At 46.0% G+C, this 21,928-nt stretch overlaps 1 protein-coding gene across 1 annotated transcript in view; it reads right to left on the bottom strand.

Moving 5' to 3' along the window:
- LOC121531455 (sodium/potassium/calcium exchanger 1) overlaps positions 1–21,928 on the bottom strand; it is a 72,992-nt gene that overhangs the window by 12,811 nt on the left and 38,253 nt on the right. Inside the window, exons 8-10 of the mRNA XM_045214369.1 lie at positions 17,569–17,726; positions 16,977–17,243; positions 3,010–3,099 (exon numbers count right to left, since the gene is read on the bottom strand). Coding sequence (XP_045070304.1) covers positions 3,010–3,099; positions 16,977–17,243; positions 17,569–17,726 — 515 coding nt within the window. The remainder of the gene's footprint in view (positions 1–3,009; positions 3,100–16,976; positions 17,244–17,568; positions 17,727–21,928) is intronic.

Below are 21,928 nucleotides of genomic sequence, written 5' to 3'. Positions count from 1 at the left end.
CTATTTGACTCAGTAGTGGTAGTGAGAGGAACACAGGGTGTTGGTTCTAATAGTGTTCTATTTGACTCAGTAGTGGTAGTGAGAGGAACACAGGGTGTTGGTTCTAATAGTGTTCTATTTGACCCAGTAGTGGTAGTGAGAGGAACACCGGGTGTTGGTTCTAATAGTGTTCTATTTGACCCAGTAGTGGTAGTGAGAGGAACACAGGGTGTTGGTTCTAATAGTGTTCTATTTCACTCAGTAGTGGTAGTGAGAGGAACACAGTGTGTTGGTTCTAATAGTGTTCTATTTGACTCAGTAGTGGTAGTGAGAGGAACACAGGGTGTTGGTTCTAATAGTGTTCTATTTGACTCAGTAGTGGTAGTGAGAGGAACACAGGGTGTTGGTTCTAATAGTGTTCTATTTGACTCAGTAGTGGTAGTGAGAGGAACACAGGGTGTTGGTTCTAATAGTGTTCTATTTGACCCAGTAGTGGTAGTGAGAGGAACACAGGGTGTTGGTTCTAATAGGAATAGTTTGTTCTATTTGACTCCGTAGTGGTAGTGAGAGGAACACAGGGTGTTGGTTCTAATAGTGTTCTATTTGACCCAGTAGTGGTAGTGAGAGGAACACAGGGTGTTGGTTCTAATAGTGTTCTATTTGACTCAGTAGTGGTAGTGAGAGGAACACAGGGTGTTGGTTCTAATAGTGTTCTATTTGACTCAGTAGTGGTAGTGAGAGGAACACAGGGTGTTGGTTCTAATAGTTTGTTCTATTTGACTCAGTAGTGGTAGTGAGAGGAACACAGGGTGTTGGTTCTAATAGTGTTCTATTTGACTCAGTAGTGGTAGTGAGAGGAACACAGGGTGTTGGTTCTAATAGTTTGTTCTATTTGACTCAGTAGTGGTAGTGAGAGGAACACAGGGTGTTGGTTCTAATAGTGTTCTATTTGACTCAGTAGTGGTAGTGAGAGGAACACAGGGTGTTGGTTCTAATAGTGTTCTATTTGACTCAGTAGTGGTAGTGAGAGGAACACAGGGTGTTGGTTCTAATAGTGTTCTATTTGACTCAGTAGTGGTAGTGAGAGGAACACAGGGTGTTGGTTCTAATAGTGTTCTATTTGACTCAGTAGTGGTAGTGAGAGGAACACAGGGTGTTGGTTCTAATAGTGTTCTATTTGACTCAGTAGTGGTAGTGAGAGGAACACAGGGTGTTGGTTCTAATAGTGTTCTATTTGACTCAGTAGTGGTAGTGAGAGGAACACAGGGTGTTGGTTCTAATAGTGTTCTATTTGACTCAGTAGTGGTAGTGAGAGGAACACATGGTGTTGGTTCTAATAGTGTTCTATTTGACTCAGTAGTGGTAGTGAGAGGAACACAGGGTGTTGGTTCTAGCAGTGTTCTATTTGACTCCGTAGTGGTAGTGAGAGGAACACAGGGTGTTGGTTCTAATAGTGTTCTATTTGACTCAGTAGTGGTAGTGAGAGGAACACTGGGTGTTGGTTCTAATAGTGTTCTATTTGACTCAGTAGTGGTAGTGAGAGGAACACAGGGTGTTGGTTCTAATAGTGTTCTATTTGACTCAGTAGTGGTAGTGAGAGGAACACAGGGTGTTGGTTCTAATACTGTTCTATTTGACTCAGTAGTGGTAGTGAGAGGAACACAGGGTGTTGGTTCTAATAGTGTTCTATTTGACTCAGTAGTGGTAGTGAGAGGAACACAGGGTGTTGGTTCTAATAGTGTTCTATTTGACCCAGTAGTGGTAGTGAGAGGAACACTGGGTGTTGGTTCTAATAGTGTTCTATTTGACCCAGTAGTGGTAGTGAGAGGAACACAGGGTGTTGGTTCTAATAGTGTTCTATTTCACTCAGTAGTGGTAGTGAGAGGAACACAGTGTGTTGGTTCTAATAGTGTTCTATTTGACTCAGTAGTGGTAGTGAGAGGAACACAGGGTGTTGGTTCTAATAGTGTTCTATTTGACTCAGTAGTGGTAGTGAGAGGAACACAGGGTGTTGGTTCTAATAGTGTTCTATTTGACTCAGTAGTGGTAGTGAGAGGAACACAGGGTGTTGGTTCTAATAGTGTTCTATTTGACCCAGTAGTGGTAGTGAGAGGAACACAGGGTGTTGGTTCTAATAGGAATAGTTTGTTCTATTTGACTCCGTAGTGGTAGTGAGAGGAACACAGGGTGTTGGTTCTAATAGTGTTCTATTTGACCCAGTAGTGGTAGTGAGAGGAACACAGGGTGTTGGTTCTAATAGTGTTCTATTTGACTCAGTAGTGGTAGTGAGAGGAACACAGGGTGTTGGTTCTAATAGTGTTCTATTTGACTCAGTAGTGGTAGTGAGAGGAACACAGGGTGTTGGTTCTAATAGTTTGTTCTATTTGACTCAGTAGTGGTAGTGAGAGGAACACAGGGTGTTGGTTCTAATAGTGTTCTATTTGACTCAGTAGTGGTAGTGAGAGGAACACAGGGTGTTGGTTCTAATAGTTTGTTCTATTTGACTCAGTAGTGGTAGTGAGAGGAACACAGGGTGTTGGTTCTAATAGTGTTCTATTTGACTCAGTAGTGGTAGTGAGAGGAACACAGGGTGTTGGTTCTAATAGTGTTCTATTTGACTCAGTAGTGGTAGTGAGAGGAACACAGGGTGTTGGTTCTAATAGTGTTCTATTTGACTCAGTAGTGGTAGTGAGAGGAACACAGGGTGTTGGTTCTAATAGTGTTCTATTTGACTCAGTAGTGGTAGTGAGAGGAACACAGGGTGTTGGTTCTAATAGTGTTCTATTTGACTCAGTAGTGGTAGTGAGAGGAACACAGGGTGTTGGTTCTAATAGTGTTCTATTTGACTCAGTAGTGGTAGTGAGATGAACACAAGTGTTGGTTTTAATAGTGTTCTATTTGACTCAGCAGTGGGAGTGCCAAAAGGAAGACAACCTCTTCTACTAGTCCTCTTTAATTATTCTACTAGTCTTGTACATTAGACTCATCCACTGTGTTCAAAAGACTGAGGATGCAGTTAGTATACCTTACCTGATGTGCCCACCACACCATGAGGTAGGAGAAGACAGCGATCCACAGGATAGACCCCAGGAAGGTGATCACAAAAAACCTCTTATATAGCTGCAGGACAGAAAGAGAAAACACATTGTCTTCGGTCGCTGCTTAGCAGAGGTATATTTACACCATACAGTTTGATAGACTCAGGGACAGTAAATGCCAACATCAAATACAAGCAGAGATTCTAGGAATTTGATTAAGCTAGTTCCACTACTTCCATCAGTTCCACTACTTCAATCAGTGCCACTCCTTCAATCAGTTCCACTACTTCCATCAGTTCCACTACTTCCATCAGTTCCACTACTTCCATCAGTTCCACTACTTCCATCAGTTCCACTACTTCCATCAATTCCACTACTTCCATCAGTTCCACTACTTCCATCAGTTCCACTACTTCCATCAGTTCCACTACTTCAATCAGTTCCACTACTTCCATCAGTTCCACTACTTCCATCAGTTCCACTACTTCCATCAGTTCCACTACTTCAATCAGTTCCACTACTTCCATCAGTTCCACTACTTCCATCATTTCCACTACTTCCATCAATTCCACTACTTCCATCAGTTCCACTACTTCAGTTCCACTACTTCCATTGGTTCCACTACTTCCATCAGTTCCACTACTTCCATCAGTTCCACTACTTCCATCAGTTCCACTACTTCCATCAGTTCCACTACTTCAATCAGTTCCACTACTTCCATCAGTTCCACTACTTCCATCAGTTCCACTACTTCCATCAGTTCCACTACTTCAATCAGTTCCACTACTTCCATCAGTTCCACTACTTCCATCATTTCCACTACTTCCATCAATTCCACTACTTCCATCAGTTCCACTACTTCAGTTCCACTACTTCCATTGGTTCCACTACTTCCATCAGTTCCACTACTTCCATCAGTTCCACTACTTCCATCAGTTCCACTACTTCCATCAGTTCCACTACTTCAATCAGTACCACTACTTCCATCAGTTCCACTACTTCCATCAGTTCCACTACTTCCATCAGTTCCACTACTTCATTCAGTTCCACTACTTCCATCAGTTCCACTACTTCAATCAGTTCCACTACTTCCATCAGTTCCACTACTTCCATCAGTTCCACTACTTCCATCAGTTCCACTACTTCAATCAGTTCCACTACTTCCATCAGTTCCACTACTTCCATCAGTTCCACTACTTCCATCAGTCCAACTACTTCCATCAGTTCCACTACTTCCATCAGTTCCACTACTTCCATCAGTTCCACTACTTCCATCAGTTCCACTACTTCCATCAGTTCCACTACTTCCATCAGTTCCACTACTTCCATCAGTTCCACTACTTCCATCAGTTCCACTACTTCAATCAGTTCCACTACTTCCATCAGTTCCACTACTTCAATCAGTTCCACTACTTCAATCAGTTCCACTACTTCCATCAGTTCCACTACTTCCATCAGTTCCACTACTTCAATCAGTTCCACTACTTCCATCAGTTCCACTACTTCCATCAGTTCCATTACTTCCATCAGTTCCACTACTTCCATCAGTTCCACTACTTCAATCAGTTCCACTACTTCATTCAGTTCCATTACTTCATTCAGTTCCACTACTTCAATCAGTTCCACTACTTCCATCAGTTCCACTACTTCAATCAGTTCCACTACTTCCATCAGTTCCACTACTTCAATCAGTTCCACTACTTCCATCAGTTCCACTACTTCCATCAGTTCCACTACTTCCATCAGTTCCACTACTTCAATCAGTTCCACTACTTCCATCAGTTCCACTACTTCAATCAGTTCCACTACTTCCATCAGTTCCACTACTTCCATCAGTTCCACTACTTCCATCAGTTCCACTACTTCAATCAGTTCCACTACTTCAATCAGTTCCACTACTTCAATCAGTTCCACTACTTCCATCAGTTCCACTACTTCCATCAGTTCCACTACTTCAATCAGTTCCACTACTTCCATCAGTTCCACTACTTCCATCAGTTCCACTACTTCCATCAGTTCCACTACTTCAATCAGTTCCACTACTTCCATCAGTTCCACTACTTCCATCAGTTCCACTACTTCCATCAGTTCCACTACTTCAATCAGTTCCACTACTTCAATCAGTTCCACTACTTCCATCAGTTCCACTACTTCCATCAGTTCCACTACTTCCATCAGTTCCACTACTTCCATCAGTTCCACTACTTCAATCAGTTCCACTACTTCCATCAGTTCCACTACTTCCATCAGTTCCACTACTTCAATCAGTTCCATTACTTCCATCAATTCCACTACTTCAATCAGTTCCACTACTTCCATTAGTTCCACTACTTCAATCAGTTCCACTACTTTCATCAGTTCCACTACTTCAATCAGTTCCACTACTTCCATCAGTTGCACTACTTCCATCAGTTCCACTACTTCCATCAATTCCACTACTTCCATCAATTCCACTACTTCCATCAGTTCCACTACTTCCATCAGTTCCACTACTTCCATCAGTTCCACTACTTCAATCAGTTCCACTACTTCCATCAGTTCCACTACTTCCATCAGTTCCACTACTTCCATCAGTTCCACTACTTCAATCAGTTCCACTACTTCCATCAGTTCCACTACTTCCATCAGTTCCACTACTTCCATCAGTTCCACTACTTCCATCAATTCCACTACTTCCATCAATTCCACTACTTCCATCAGTTCCACTACTTCCATCAGTTCCACTACTTCCATCAGTTCCACTACTTCAATCAGTTCCATTACTTCAATCAGTTCCACTACTTCAATCAGTTCCACTACTTCCATCAGTTCCACTACTTCAATCAGTTCCACTACTTCCATCATTTCCACTACTTCCATCAATTCCACTACTTCCATCAGTTCCACTACTTCAGTTCCACTACTTCCATTGGTTCCACTACTTCCATCAGTTCCACTACTTCCATCAGTTCCACTACTTCCATCAGTTCCACTACTTCCATCAGTTCCACTACTTCAATCAGTTCCACTACTTCCATCAGTTCCACTACTTCCATCAGTTCCACTACTTCCATCAGTTCCACTACTTCATTCAGTTCCACTACTTCCATCAGTTCCACTACTTCAATCAGTTCCACTACTTCCATCAGTTCCACTACTTCCATCAGTTCCACTACTTCCATCAGTTCCACTACTTCCATCAGTTCCACTACTTCCATCAGTTCCACTACTTCCATCAGTTCCACTACTTCAATCAGTTCCACTACTTCCATCAGTTCCACTACTTCCATCAGTTCCACTACTTCCATCAGTCCAACTACTTCCATCAGTTCCACTACTTCCATCAGTTCCACTACTTCCATCAGTTCCACTACTTCCATCAGTTCCACTACTTCAATCAGTTCCACTACTTCCATCAGTTCCACTACTTCCATCAGTTCCACTACTTCCATCAGTTCCACTACTTCCATCAGTTCCACTACTTCCATCAGTTGCACTACTTCCATCAGTTCCACTACTTCCATCAATTCCACTACTTCCATCAATTCCACTACTTCCATCAGTTCCACTACTTCCATCAGTTCCACTACTTCCATCAGTTCCACTACTTCAATCAGTTCCACTACTTCCATCAGTTCCACTACTTCCATCAGTTCCACTACTTCCATCAGTTCCACTACTTCAATCAGTTCCACTACTTCCATCAGTTCCACTACTTCCATCAGTTCCACTACTTCCATCAGTTCCACTACTTCCATCAGTTCCACTACTTCCATCAGTTCCACTACTTCCATCAGTTCCACTACTTCCATCAGTTCCACTACTTCCATCAGTTCCACTACTTCAATCAGTTCCATTACTTCAATCAGTTCCACTACTTCATTCAGTTCCACTACTTCCATCAGTTCCACTACTTCAATCAGTTCCATTACTTCCATCAGTTCCACTACTTCCATCAGTTCCACTACTTCCATCAGTTCCACTACTTCCATCAATTCCACTACTTCCATCAATTCCACTACTTCCATCAGTTCCACTACTTCCATCAGTTCCACTACTTCCATCAGTTCCACTACTTCAATCAGTTCCATTACTTCAATCAGTTCCACTACTTCAATCAGTTCCACTACTTCCATCAGTTCCACTACTTCAATCAGTTCCATTACTTCAATCAGTTCCACTACTTCAATCAGTTCCACTACTTCAATCAGTTCCACTACTTCCATCAGTTCCACTACTTCAATCAGTTCCATTACTTCAATCAGTTCCACTACTTCCATCAGTTCCACTACTTCCATCAGTTCCACTACTTCCATCAGTTCCACTACTTCCATCAGTTCCACTACTTCCATCAGTTCCACTACTTCCATCAGTTCCACTACTTCCATCAGTTCCACTACTTCCATCAGTTCCACTACTTCCATCAGTTCCACAACTTCCATCAGTTCCACTACTTCCATCAGTTCCACTACTTCCATCAGTTCCACTACTTCAATCAGTTCCACTACTTCCATCAGTTCCACTACTTCCATCAGTTCCACTACTTCCATCAGTTCCACTACTTCAATCAGTTCCACTACTTCATTCAGTTCCATTACTTCATTCAGTTCCACTACTTCAATCAGTTCCACTACTTCCATCAGTTCCACTACTTCAATCAGTTCCACTACTTCAATCAGTTCCACTACTTCCATCAGTTCCACTACTTCCATCAGTTCCACTACTTCCATCAGTTCCACTACTTCCATCAGTTCCACTACTTCAATCAGTTCCACTACTTCCATCAGTTCCACTACTTCCATCAGTTCCACTACTTCCATCAGTTCCACTACTTCAATCAGTTCCACTACTTCATTCAGTTCCACTATTTCAATCAGTTCCACTACTTCCATCAGTTCCACTACTTCCATCAGTTCCACTACTTCAATCAGTTCCACTACTTCCATCAGTTCCACTACTTCCATCAGTTCCACTACTTCAATCAGTTCCACTACTTCCATCAGTTCCACTACTTCAATCAGTTCCACTACTTCAATCAGTTCCACTACTTCCATCAGTTCCACTACTTCCATCAGTTCCACTACTTCAATCAGTTCCACTACTTCCATCAGTTCCACTACTTCCATCAGTTCCACTACTTCCATCAGTTCCATTACTTCCATCAGTTCCACTACTTCCATCAGTTCCACTACTTCAATCAGTTCCACTACTTCATTCAGTTCCATTACTTCAATCAGTTCCACTTCTGCCATCAGTTCCACTTCTTCCATCAGTTCCACTACTTCAATCAGTTCCACTACTTCCATCAGTTCCACTACTTCCATCAGTTCCACTACTTCAATCAGTTCCACTACTTCCATCAGTTCCACTACTTCAATCAGTTCCACTACTTCAATCAGTTCCACTACTTCCATCAGTTCCACTACTTCCATCAGTTCCACTACTTCAATCAGTTCCACTACTTCCATCAGTTCCACTACTTCCATCAGTTCCATTACTTCCATCAGTTCCACTACTTCCATCAGTTCCACTACTTCAATCAGTTCCACTACTTCATTCAGTTCCATTACTTCATTCAGTTCCACTACTTCAATCAGTTCCACTACTTCCATCAGTTCCACTACTTCAATCAGTTCCACTACTTCAATCAGTTCCACTACTTCCATCAGTTCCACTACTTCCATCAGTTCCACTACTTCCATCAGTTCCACTACTTCCATCAGTTCCACTACTTCAATCAGTTCCACTACTTCCATCAGTTCCATTACTTCCATCAGTTCCACTACTTCCATCAGTTCCACTACTTCAATCAGTTCCACTACTTCATTCAGTTCCATTATTTCAATCAGTTCCACTTCTTCCATCAGTTCCACTTCTTCCATCAGTTCCACTACTTCAATCAGTTCCACTACTTCCATCAGTTCCACTACTTCCATCAGTTCCACTACTTCAATCAGTTCCACTACTTCCATCAGTTCCACTACTTCAATCAGTTCCACTACTTCAATCAGTTCCACTACTTCCATCAGTTCCACTACTTCCATCAGTTCCACTACTTCAATCAGTTCCACTACTTCCATCAGTTCCACTACTTCCATCAGTTCCACTACTTCATTCAGTTCCATTACTTCATTCAGTTCCACTACTTCCATCAGTTCCACTACTTCAATCAGTTCCACTACTTCAATCAGTTCCACTACTTCCATCAGTTCCACTACTTCCATCAGTTCCACTACTTCCATCAGTTCCACTACTTCCATCAGTTCCACTACTTCAATCAGTTCCACTACTTCCATCAGTTCCACTACTTCAATCAGTTCCACTACTTCCATCAGTTCCACTACTTCCATCAGTTCCACTACTTCCATCAGTTCCACTACTTCAATCAGTTCCACTACTTCAATCAGTTCCACTACTTCCATCAGTTCCACTACTTCCATCAGTTCCACTACTTCCATCAGTTCCACTACTTCCATCAGTTCCACTACTTCCATCAGTTCCACTACTTCCATCAGTTCCACTACTTCCATCAGTTCCACTACTTCCATCAGTTCCACTACTTCAATCAGTTCCACTACTTCCATCAGTTCCACTACTTCCATCAGTTCCACTACTTCCATCAGTTCCACTACTTCAATCAGTTCCACTACTTCAATCAGTTCCACTACTTCCATCAATTCCACTACTTCCATCAGTTCCACTACTTCCATCAGTTCCACTACTTCCATCAGTTCCACTACTTCCATCAGTTCCACTACTTCAATCAGTTCCACTACTTCCATCAGTTCCACTACTTCCATCAGTTCCACTACTTCAATCAGTTCCACTACTTCCATCAGTTCCACTACTTCAATCAGTTCCACTACTTCCATCAGTTCCACTACTTCCATCAGTTCCACTACTTCCATCAGTTCCACTACTTCCATCAGTTCCACTACTTCCATCAGTTCCACTACTTCCATCAGTTCCACTACTTCCATCAGTTCCACTACTTCCATCAGTTCCACTACTTCCATCAGTTCCACTACTTCCATCAGTTCCACTACTTCAATCAGTTCCACTACTTCCATCAGTTCCACTACTTCAATCAGTTCCACTACTTCAATCAGTTCCACTACTTCCATCAGTTCCACTACTTCCATCAGTTCCACTACTTCAATCAGTTCCACTACTTCCATCAGTTCCACTACTTCCATCAGTTCCACTACTTCCATCAGTTCCACTACTTCCATCAGTTCCACTACTTCAATCAGTTCCACTACTTCATTCAGTTCCACTACTTCATTCAGTTCCACTACTTCAATCAGTTCCACTACTTCCATCAGTTCCACTACTTCCATCAGTTCCACTACTTCCATCAGTTCCACTACTTCAATCAGTTCCACTACTTCCATCAGTTCCACTACTTCCATCAGTTCCACTACTTCCATCAGTTCCACTACTTCAATCAGTTCCACTACTTCCATCAGTTCCACTACTTCAATCAGTTCCACTACTTCCATCAGTTCCACTACTTCCATCAGTTCCACTACTTCCATCAGTTCCACTACTTCAATCAGTTCCACTACTTCAATCAGTTCCACTACTTCAATCAGTTCCACTACTTCCATCAGTTCCACTACTTCCATCAGTTCCACTACTTCAATCAGTTCCACTACTTCCATCAGTTCCACTACTTCCATCAGTTCCACTACTTCCATCAGTTCCACTACTTCAATCAGTTCCACTACTTCCATCAGTTCCACTACTTCCATCAGTTCCACTACTTCCATCAGTTCCACTACTTCAATCAGTTCCACTACTTCAATCAGTTCCACTACTTCCATCAGTTCCACTACTTCCATCAGTTCCACTACTTCCATCAGTTCCACTACTTCCATCAGTTCCACTACTTCAATCAGTTCCACTACTTCCATCAGTTCCACTACTTCCATCAGTTCCACTACTTCAATCAGTTCCACTACTTCCATCAGTTCCACTACTTCAATCAGTTCCACTACTTCCATCAGTTCCACTACTTCAATCAGTTCCACTACTTCCATCAGTTCCACTACTTCCAATCAGTTCCACTACTTCCATCAGTTCCACTACTTCCATCAGTTCCACTACTTCCATCAGTTCCACTACTTCCATCAGTTCCACTACTTCCATCAGTTCCACTACTTCCATCAGTTCCACTACTTCCATCAGTTCCACTACTTCAATCAGTTCCACTACTTCCATCAGTTCCACTACTTCCATCAGTTCCACTACTTCCATCAGTTCCACTACTTCCATCAGTTCCACTACTTCCATCAGTTCCACTACTTCCATCAGTTCCACTACTTCCATCAGTTCCACTACTTCAATCAGTTCCACTACTTCCATCAGTTCCACTACTTCCATCAGTTCCACTACTTCCATCAGTTCCACTACTTCCATCAGTTCCACTACTTCAATCAGTTCCACTACTTCAATCAGTTCCACTACTTCAATCAGTTCCACTACTTCCATCAGTTCCACTACTTCAATCAGTTCCACTACTTCCATCAGTTCCACTACTTCAATCAGTTCCACTACTTCCATCAGTTCCACTACTTCAATCAGTTCCACTACTTCCATCAGTTCCACTACTTCCATCAGTTCCACTACTTCCATCAGTTCCACTACTTCCATCAGTTCCACTACTTCCATCAGTTCCACTACTTCAATCAGTTCCACTACTTCCATCAGTTCCACTACTTCCATCAGTTCCACTACTTCCATCAGTTCCACTACTTCATTCAGTTCCACTACTTCCATCAGTTCCACTACTTCAATCAGTTCCACTACTTCCATCAGTTCCACTACTTCCATCAGTTCCACTACTTCCATCAGTTCCACTACTTCAATCAGTTCCACTACTTCCATCAGTTCCACTACTTCCATCAGTTCCACTACTTCAATCAGTTCCACTACTTCCATCAGTTCCACTACTTCCATCAGTTCCACTACTTCAATCAGTTCCACTACTTCCATCAGTTCCACTACTTCCATCAGTTCCACTACTTCCATCAGTTCCACTACTTCCATCAGTTCCACTACTTCCATCAGTTCCACTACTTCCATCAGTTCCACTACTTCCATCAGTTCCACTACTTCCATCAGTTCCACTACTTCCATCAGTTCCACTACTTCCATCAGTTCCACTACTTCCATCAGTTCCACTACTTCCATCAGTTCCACTACTTCCATCAGTTCCACTACTTCCATCAGTTCCACTACTTCATCAGTTCCACTACTTCCATCAGTTCCACTACTTCAATCAGTTCCACTACTTCCATCAGTTCCACTACTTCAATCAGTTCCACTACTTCCATTAGTTCCACTACTTCAATCAGTTCCACTACTTTCATCAGTTCCACTACTTCAATCAGTTCCACTACTTCCATCAGTTCCACTACTTCCATCAGTTCCACTACTTCCATCAGTTCCACTACTTCAATCAGTTCCACTACTTCCATCAGTTCCACTACTTCCATCAGTTCCACTACTTCAATCAGTTCCACTACTTCAATCAGTTCCACTACTTCCATCAGTTCCACTACTTCCATCAGTTCCACTACTTCAATCAGTTCCACTACTTCCATCAGTTCCACTACTTCAATCAGTTCCACTACTTCCATCAGTTCCACTACTTCCATCAGTTCCACTACTTCCATCAGTTCCACTACTTCCATCAGTTCCACTACTTCCATCAGTTCCACTACTTCCATCAGTTCCACTACTTCAATCAGTTCCACTACTTCCATCAGTTCCACTACTTCAATCAGTTCCACTACTTCCATCAGTTCCACTACTTCAATCAGTTCCACTACTTCAATCAGTTCCACTACTTCAATCAGTTCCACTACTTCAATCAGTTCCACTACTTCCATCAGTTCCACTACTTCAATCAGTTCCACTACTTCCATCAGTTCCACTACTTCCATCAGTTCCACTACTTCCATCAGTTCCACTACTTCCATCAGTTCCACTACTTCCATCAGTTCCACTACTTCCATCAGTTCCACTACTTCAATCAGTTCCACTACTTCCATCAGTTCCACTACTTCAATCAGTTCCACTACTTCCATCAGTTCCACTACTTCCATCAGTTCCACTACTTCCATCAGTTCCACTACTTCAATCAGTTCCACTACTTCAATCAGTTCCACTACTTCCATCAGTTCCACTACTTCCATCAGTTCCACTACTTCCATCAGTTCCACTACTTCAATCAGTTCCATTACTTCATTCAGTTCCACTACTTCCAATCAGTTCCACTACTTCAATCAGTTCCACTACTTCCATCAGTTCCACTACTTCAATCAGTTCCACTACTTCAATCAGTTCCACTACTTCCATCAGTTCCACTACTTCAATCAGTTCCACTACTTCCATCAGTTCCACTACTTCCATCAGTTCCACTACTTCAATCAGTTCCACTACTTCCATCAGTTCCACTACTTCCATCAGTTCCACTACTTCATCAGTTCCACTACTTCAATCAGTTCCACTACTTCAATCAGTTCCACTACTTCAATCAGTTCCACTACTTCCATCAGTTCCACTACTTCCATCAGTTCCACTACTTCAATCAGTTCCACTACTTCCATCAGTTCCACTACTTCCATCAGTTCCACTACTTCAATCAGTTCCACTACTTCCATCAGTTCCACTACTTCAATCAGTTCCACTACTTCAATCAGTTCCACTACTTCCATCAGTTCCACTACTTCCATCAGTTCCACTACTTCAATCAGTTCCACTACTTCCATCAGTTCCACTACTTCCATCAGTTCCACTACTTCCATCAGTTCCACTACTTCCATCAGTTCCACTACTTCCATCAGTTCCACTACTTCAATCAGTTCCACTACTTCCATCAGTTCCACTACTTCAATCAGTTCCACTACTTCCATCAGTTCCACTACTTCCATCAGTTCCACTACTTCCATCAGTTCCACTACTTCCATCAGTTCCACTACTTCCATCAGTTCCACTACTTCAATCAGTTCCACTACTTCCATCAGTTCCACTACTTCCATCAGTTCCACTACTTCAATCAGTTCCATTACTTCCATCAGTTCCCACTACTTCCATCAGTTCCACTACTTCAATCAGTTCCACTACTTCCATCAGTTCCACTACTTCCATCAGTTCCACTACTTCCATCAGTTCCACTACTTCCATCAGTTCCACTACTTCAATCAGTTCCACTACTTCATTCAGTTCCATTACTTCATTCAGTTCCACTACTTCAATCAGTTCCACTACTTCCATCAGTTCCACTACTTCCATCAGTTCCACTACTTCAATCAGTTCCACTACTTCCATCAGTTCCACTACTTCCATCAGTTCCACTACTTCCATCAGTTCCACTACTTCCATCAGTTCCACTACTTCAATCAGTTCCACTACTTCCATCAGTTCCACTACTTCCATCAGTTCCACTACTTCCATCAGTTCCACTACTTCAATCAGTTCCACTACTTCATTCAGTTCCACTACTTCCATCAGTTCCACTACTTCCATCAGTTCCACTACTTCCATCAGTTCCACTACTTCATTCAGTTCCACTACTTCCATCAGTTCCACTACTTCCATCAGTTCCACTACTTCATTCAGTTCCACTACTTCCATCAGTTCCACTACTTCAATCAGTTCCACTACTTCCATCAGTTCCACTACTTCCATCAGTTCCACTACTTCCATCAGTTCCACTACTTCAATCAGTTCCACTACTTCCATCAGTTCCACTACTTCCATCAGTTCCACTACTTCCATCAGTTCCACTACTTCCATCAGTTCCACTACTTCAATCAGTTCCACTACTTCATTCAGTTCCACTACTTCATTCAGTTCCACTACTTCAATCAGTTCCACTACTTCCATCAGTTCCACTACTTCAATCAGTTCCACTACTTCCATCAGTTCCACTACTTCAATCAGTTCCACTACTTCCATCAGTTCCACTACTTCCATCAGTTCCACTACTTCCATTCAGTTCCACTACTTCCATCAGTTCCACTACTTCCATCAGTTCCACTACTTCATCAGTTCCACTACTTCCATCAGTTCCACTACTTCAATCAGTTCCACTACTTCCATCAGTTCCACTACTTCAATCAGTTCCACTACTTCCATCAGTTCCACTACTTCCATCAGTTCCACTACTTCCATCAGTTCCACTACTTCATCAGTTCCACTACTTCCATCAGTTCCACTACTTCCATCAGTTCCACTACTTCCATCAGTTCCACTACTTCCCATCAGTTCCACTACTTCCATCAGTTCCACTACTTCCATCAGTTCCACTACTTCCATCAGTTCCACTACTTCCATCAGTTCCACTACTTCCATCAGTTCCACTACTTCCATCAGTTCCACTACTTCCATCAGTTCCACTACTTCCATCAGTTCCACTACTTCCATCAGTTCCACTACTTCCATCAGTTCCACTACTTCCATCAGTTCCACTACTTCCATCAGTTCCACTACTTCCATCAGTTCCACTACTTCCATCAGTTCCACTACTTCCATCAGTTCCACTACTTCAATCAGTTCCACTACTTCCATCAGTTCCACTACTTCCATCAGTTCCACTACTTCCATCAGTTCCACTACTTCAATCAGTTCCACTACTTCATCAGTTCCACTACTTCCATCAGTTCCACTACTTCCATCAGTTCCACTACTTCCATCAGTTCCACTACTTCCATCAGTTCCACTACTTCCATCAGTTCCACTACTTCCATCAGTTCCACTACTTCAATCAGTTCCACTACTTCCATCAGTTCCACTACTTCCATCAGTTCCACTACTTCCATCAGTTCCACTACTTCCATCAGTTCCACTACTTCCATCAGTTCCACTACTTCCATCAGTTCCACTACTTCATCAGTTCCACTACTTCCATCAGTTCCACTACTTCATCAGTTCCCACTTTCATCAGTTCCACTACTTCAATCAGTTCCACTACTTCATATCAGTTCCACTTCTTCTTCCATCAGTTCCACTTCTTCCATCAGTTCCACTACTTCACATCAGTTCCACTACTTCCATCAGTTCCACTACTTCCATCAGTTCCACTACTTCAATCAGTTCCACTACTTCAATCAGTTCCACTACTTCCATCAGTTCCACTACTTCAATCAGTTCCACTACTTCCATCAGTTCCACTACTTCCATCAGTTCCACTACTTCCATCAGTTCCACTACTTCCATCAGTTCCACTACTTCCATCAGTTCCATTACTTCCATCAGTTCCACTACTTCCATCAGTTCCACTACTTCAATCAGTTCCACTACTTCATTCAGTTCCATTACTTCATTCAGTTCCACTACTTCAATCAGTTCCACTACTTCCATTAGTTCCACTACTTCAATCAGTTCCACTACTTCCATCAGTTCCACTACTTCAATCAGTTCCACTACTTCCATCAGTTCCACTACTTCCATCAGTTCCACTACTTCCATCAGTTCCACTACTTCAATCAGTTCCACTACTTCCATCAGTTCCACTACTTCCATCAGTTCCACTACTTCCATCAGTTCCACTACTTCCATCAGTTCCACTACTTCCATCAATTCCACTACTTCCATCAGTTCCACTACTTCCATCAGTTCCACTACTTCCATCAGTTCCACTACTTCCATCAGTTCCACTACTTCAATCAGTTCCACTACTTCCACTAGTTCCACTACTTCCATCAGTTCCACTACTTCCATCAGTTCCACTACTTCCATCAGTTCCACTACTTCAATCAGTTCCACTACTTCAATCAGTTCCACTACTTCCACTAGTTCCACTACTTCCATCAGTACTTTAGTTCACTTGATCATTGTTGTCCATTGTTAACTTTCACTTTCGTCCAAACTACATAAGGTGCTGTCTTCAGAGTGGTGTTTTGGTCTTTACTGAGGTGTGTGTGTGTGTGTGTGTGTTTGTGTGTGTGTGTGTGTGTGTGTTGGACTTACCGGGTTACGGACGTCGGGCACAGTGAGCCACAGAGGGAAGACTATAGGCAGGAGGAACAGATAGGTGGCCTGTTTACGTCTGGTGTCTGGCCACTCCAAAGACAGAGGCTTATCATTATCATCATCATCTTCCTCAACATCATCATCATCCTCGTCATCTTCATCAGAACTTTCTTCATCAGAACTTTCCTCATCAGAACTGTCTTCATCACTGTCATCATCATCATCCTCACTACAAGAAGAACCAACTGCTGCCAATTTGTCCTCCTATAAGGAAGGGAGGGGGAGGGATGGTGAAGGAGAGGGGGATAGAGGGGGATGGCGGGAGGGAGAGAGAGAGAGAGAGAGAGAGAGAGAGAGCGAGAGAGAGAGAGAGAGAGAGAGAGAGAGAGCGAGAGAGAGAGAGAGAGAGAGAGAGAGAGAGCGGAGAGAGAGAGAGAGACGGAGAGAGAGAGAGAGACGGAGAGAGAGAGAGAGAGAGAGAGGGAGAGAGACGGAGAGGGAGAGAGAGAGAGAGAGAGAGGGAGAGAGATGTTACCTTGAGTGATGTACTGTATGTATTTATAGGAAGTGTGTTGTTATCGCCTCGTACCATCTGACCCTCTGGCTGCTCCTTCTTCTCCTCCTTCGTCTCCTTCTCCTTGGCTGGGGCTGGAGCAGGGGCTTGGCCCGGGGCTGGAGCAGGGGCTTGGGGGGCTGTGGGTGCAGGGACGGCTGGAATTTTTTCTTTGAGTGGCTCACTTTTACAACCTGGAACAACAGATGGGAAGGGAGGGGGGCCTGGTCAGATCACAACAGCAGCAGCAGCACTATTCCACCAGTTCACTGACTCCTTACCATTCAACCAACTCAAGGCATACGTGGGAATTTCCATATTAAAACCCCCCCTAGAGTCGATGACTGCATCTCTGCGGAAATCTAATTAGCAGAATAATAATACAAATCCCCATCAAAATCCGTCAGTTTAAGCTAGAGACATCTGTTTTTTCTCTCAAGCCACAACATCCGCTTGTGTCAGAAATGTAAAATGTAAAATGTAATTTCCGCATCTGCGGTGGAAGGTGGCCAAGCTAAAGCGGTGTTTGTCAGACCATGAGACATCCCGAAAATCGGTCTTCTTATGAAAACGTCTGTAGTGTCCGAAAGGTTTGGTCTATGGAAAGATGAGCCTCACGACACTAGTCTGAAGGTAGCCGGTGTCACGCCCTGACTCAGGGTGTGTATATTCTATGTTATCTATATTCTATGTTGTAGGTCTATTATGTGTTGATCTATGTTGGCCAGGGTGGTTCCCAATCAGAGGCAGCTGTCGCTCGTTGTCTCTGATTGGGGACCATACTTAGGCAGCCTATTGGCACTAGTGGGTTGTGGGATCTTGTTCCGTGTGAGGACGTCACGTTTAGTTCATTGTTTTGTTGTTGTGTTTATTTCGTTAAATCAATCAACGAACGTGAACAAGATCCCACCAGACCTGGACCAAGCAGTGTGCCGAGGAGGAGCAGAGAGGATGGACTTGGCAGGAGATGAGAGAGGATCTGGCCAGAAAGATGGAGGCCCTGATCAGGGTGGAGAGGCAACCCCAATAATTTTTTTTGGGGGGGCACACGGTGTGGACGACGAGGCAGCAGGAGGCCGCGACAGGGCGGATCTGCTGGTTAGTAGAGGAGGCCACCAGATTACGGGGGCTATTGGTTCAGAGGGAGCAGAAGGAAGGTGTAGAGGCACGGCGAGAGGAGCTGGTTAGGCAGCAGAAGGAGCGGGGGGTAATCAAGGAACCCAGTCCTGCTCCTCGCACCAAGCAAGTGGTGCGTGTCCCAGTCCGGCCGGCCCGTTCCTGCTCCCCGCACAGCCAGTGGTGCGCGCGCCAGCCCGCCGGCTGTTCCTGCTCCCGCCAGCCAGTGGTGCGCCCAGCCCCGTGCCTGCCCAAGCCAGTGGTGCGCGCCAGCCCGGCCCGGCCTGTTCCTGCTCCTCGCACCAAGCCAGTGGTGCGCGTCACCAGCCCGGTCCGGCCTGTCCCTGCTCCTCGCACCAAGCCAGTGGTGCGCATCGCCAGCCCGGCCCGGCCTGTTCCTGCTCCCCGCACCAAGGCAGTGGTGCGCGTCGCCAGCCCGGTCCGGCCTGTTCCTGCTCCTCGCACCAAGCCAGTGGTGCGCGTCGCCAGCCCGGCCCGGCCTGTTCCTGCTCCTCGCACCAAGCCAGTGGTGCGCGTCGCCAGCCCGGCCCGGCCTGTGCCTGCTCCTAGCACCAGACCAGTGGTGCGTTTGTCCAGTCCGGCACAGCCCGTGCCCATTCCACCGGTGCCTGATCCGGCACCGGTCAGTTGCTCCACTCCGGAGCCAGAGCAGTCCGCTCCACCGGTGCCTGATCCAGCTCCGGTCAGCTGCGCCACTCCGGAGCCAGAGCAGTCCGCTCCACCGGGGTCCAGTCCAGCTCCGGTCAGCGGCTCCACTCCGGAGCCAGAGCAGTCCGCTCCACCGGTGCCTGGTCCAGCTCCGGTCAGCGGCTCCACTCCGGAGCCAGAGCAGTCCGCTCCACCAGTGCCTAGTCCAGCTCCGGTCAGCGGCTCCAGTCCAGACCATGACGTCAGCCCCTCTCCAGGTTGGGGGTCTCCCACACCAGGGTCCAGACAGGGCCTGGCGTATCGTGGGAGGAAGGAGAGGGGAAGCAGCGCGCCGAGGTCCAGACCAGACCAGGGGCGCAACAGGGAGGCGGAGAGTGAGAGGTCGTCACGCCCCGAGCCGGATCCGCCTCCGAGGCGGAATGCCCACCCGGCCCCTACCCTGTTATGTTTATGTTGTGCGGTCGGAGTCCGCACCTTTGGGGGGTGGTACTGTCACACCCTGACTCAGGGGACTCTGATATGTTGAGTCAGGGTGTGTATGTTCTATGTTGGTGTATATCTATGTTGATATTCTAGTATGTCTATTTCTATGTTGGCCGGTGTGGTTCCCAATCATAGGCAGCTGTCGCTCGTTGTCTCTGATTGGGGACCATACTTAGGCAGCCTATTGACACTAGTGGGTTGTGGGATCTTGTTCCGTGTGAGGTATGTTGTGTGTACCTGAGTCAGGGCGTGACAGTACCCCCCCCCCCAAAGGTGCGGACTCCGACCGCACAACATAAACATAACAGGGTAGGGGCCGGGTGGGCATTCCGCCTCGGAGGCGGATCCGGCTCGGGGCGTGACGACCTCTCACTCTCCGCCTCCCTGTTGCGCCCCTGGTCCGGTCTGGACCTCGGCGCGCTGCTTCCCCTCTCCTTCCTCCCACGATACGCCAGGCCCTGTCTGGACCCTGGTGTGGGAGACCCCGAACCTGGAGAGGGGCTGACGTCATGGTCTGGACTGGAGCCGCTGACCGGAGCTGGACTGGGCACCGGTGGAGCGGACTGCTCTGGCTCCGGAGTAGAGCCGCTGACCGAAGCTGGATCAGGCACCGGTGGAGCGGACTGCTCTGGCTCCGGAGTGGAGCAGCTGACCGGAGCTGGATCAGGCACCGGTGGAGCGGACTGCTCTGGCACCGGAGTGGAACAGCTGACCGGCACTGGATCAGGCACCGGTGGAGCGGACTGCTCTGGCTCCGGAGTGGAGTCCGGCACCGGACTGGACAAATGCACCACTGGTCTGGTGCGAGGAGCAGGCACGGGCCGGACCAGACTAGGAACACGCACCACTGTCTTGGTGCGAGGGACAGGATTGGGCCGGGCCGGACTGGCGACGCGCACCACTGGCCTGGTGCGAGGAGCAGGAACAGGCCGGGCTGGGCTGGCGATGTGCACCACTGACTTGGTGCGAGGAGCAGGAACAGGCCGGGCCGGGCTGGTGACGCGCACCACTGGCTTGGTGTGAGGAGCAGGAACAGGCCGGGCCAGACTGGCGACACGCACCACAGGCTTGGTGCGAGGGGCAGGAACGGGCCGGGCCGTACTGGGAACACGCACCACTGGCTTGGTGCGGGGAGCAGGAACGGGCCGGACCGGACTGGCGACACGCACCACTTGCTTGGTGCGAGGGGCAGGAACGGGCCGGGCCGTACTGGGAACACGCACCACTGGCTTGATGCGAGGAGCAGGACTAGGTTCCTTTATTAACCCCCGCTCCTTCTGCTGCCTAACCAGCTCCTCTTGCTGTGCCTCTACACCTTCCTTCTCCCTTATAGCCTCCTGTAGCGCCTCCCTCTGACCGAATAACTCCTGCTCCCTCTGAACCAATAGCCCCCGTAACATGGTGGCCTCCTCTCCTAACCTGCAGATCCGCCCTTTCATGTCCTCCTGCTGCCTCGTCGTCCACACCGTGTGCCCCCCCCCCCCAACATTTTCTTGGGGTTGCCTCTCGGGTCTCCGTCGTCGGCACTGTTGGCGCCGTTTCTCCTCTCCTACCTGGGCATCCTCCTTCATCGCCCTCCGATAACGGACAGCCTCCTCCTCCGTAATTCTCCCCCAACCGAGGAGGACATCTACTAACGTAACCTCCTGTTGAGTCCCAGGCATTTGCTCCTTCTCGGCACGCTGCTTGGTCCTTGTTTGGTGGGATCCTCTGTCACGTTCGTTGAAGGATGGGTCAGACCAAGGCGCAGCGTGAAATGCGTACATGTTTATTAAACTAAATAAACACACGACAAAACAATAAACCAACGACACGTGAAGTCCAAGGTAGCACACACAACATACCTTACACGGAACAATATCCCACAACTAGACAGTGCCAATAGGCTGCCTAAGTATGGTCCCCAATCAGAGACAACGAGCGACAGCTGCCCCTGATTGGGAACCACACCGGCCAACATAGAAATACACAGGACTATAGGACACCGGCCAACATAGAAATACACAGGACTATAGGACACCGGCCAACATAGAAATACACAGGACTATAGGACACCGGCCAACATAGGAATATACACACCCTGACTCAACATATAAGCGTCCCCTGAGTCAGGGCATGACACCTACCT

This window comes from Coregonus clupeaformis, unplaced genomic scaffold, assembly GCF_020615455.1.
Source record: "Coregonus clupeaformis isolate EN_2021a unplaced genomic scaffold, ASM2061545v1 scaf0245, whole genome shotgun sequence".
Classification (NCBI taxonomy): Eukaryota; Metazoa; Chordata; class Actinopteri; order Salmoniformes; family Salmonidae; genus Coregonus; species Coregonus clupeaformis.
The sequence above is the reverse complement of the archived record's forward strand: the minus strand, read 5'-3'. Positions and strand labels throughout refer to the sequence as shown.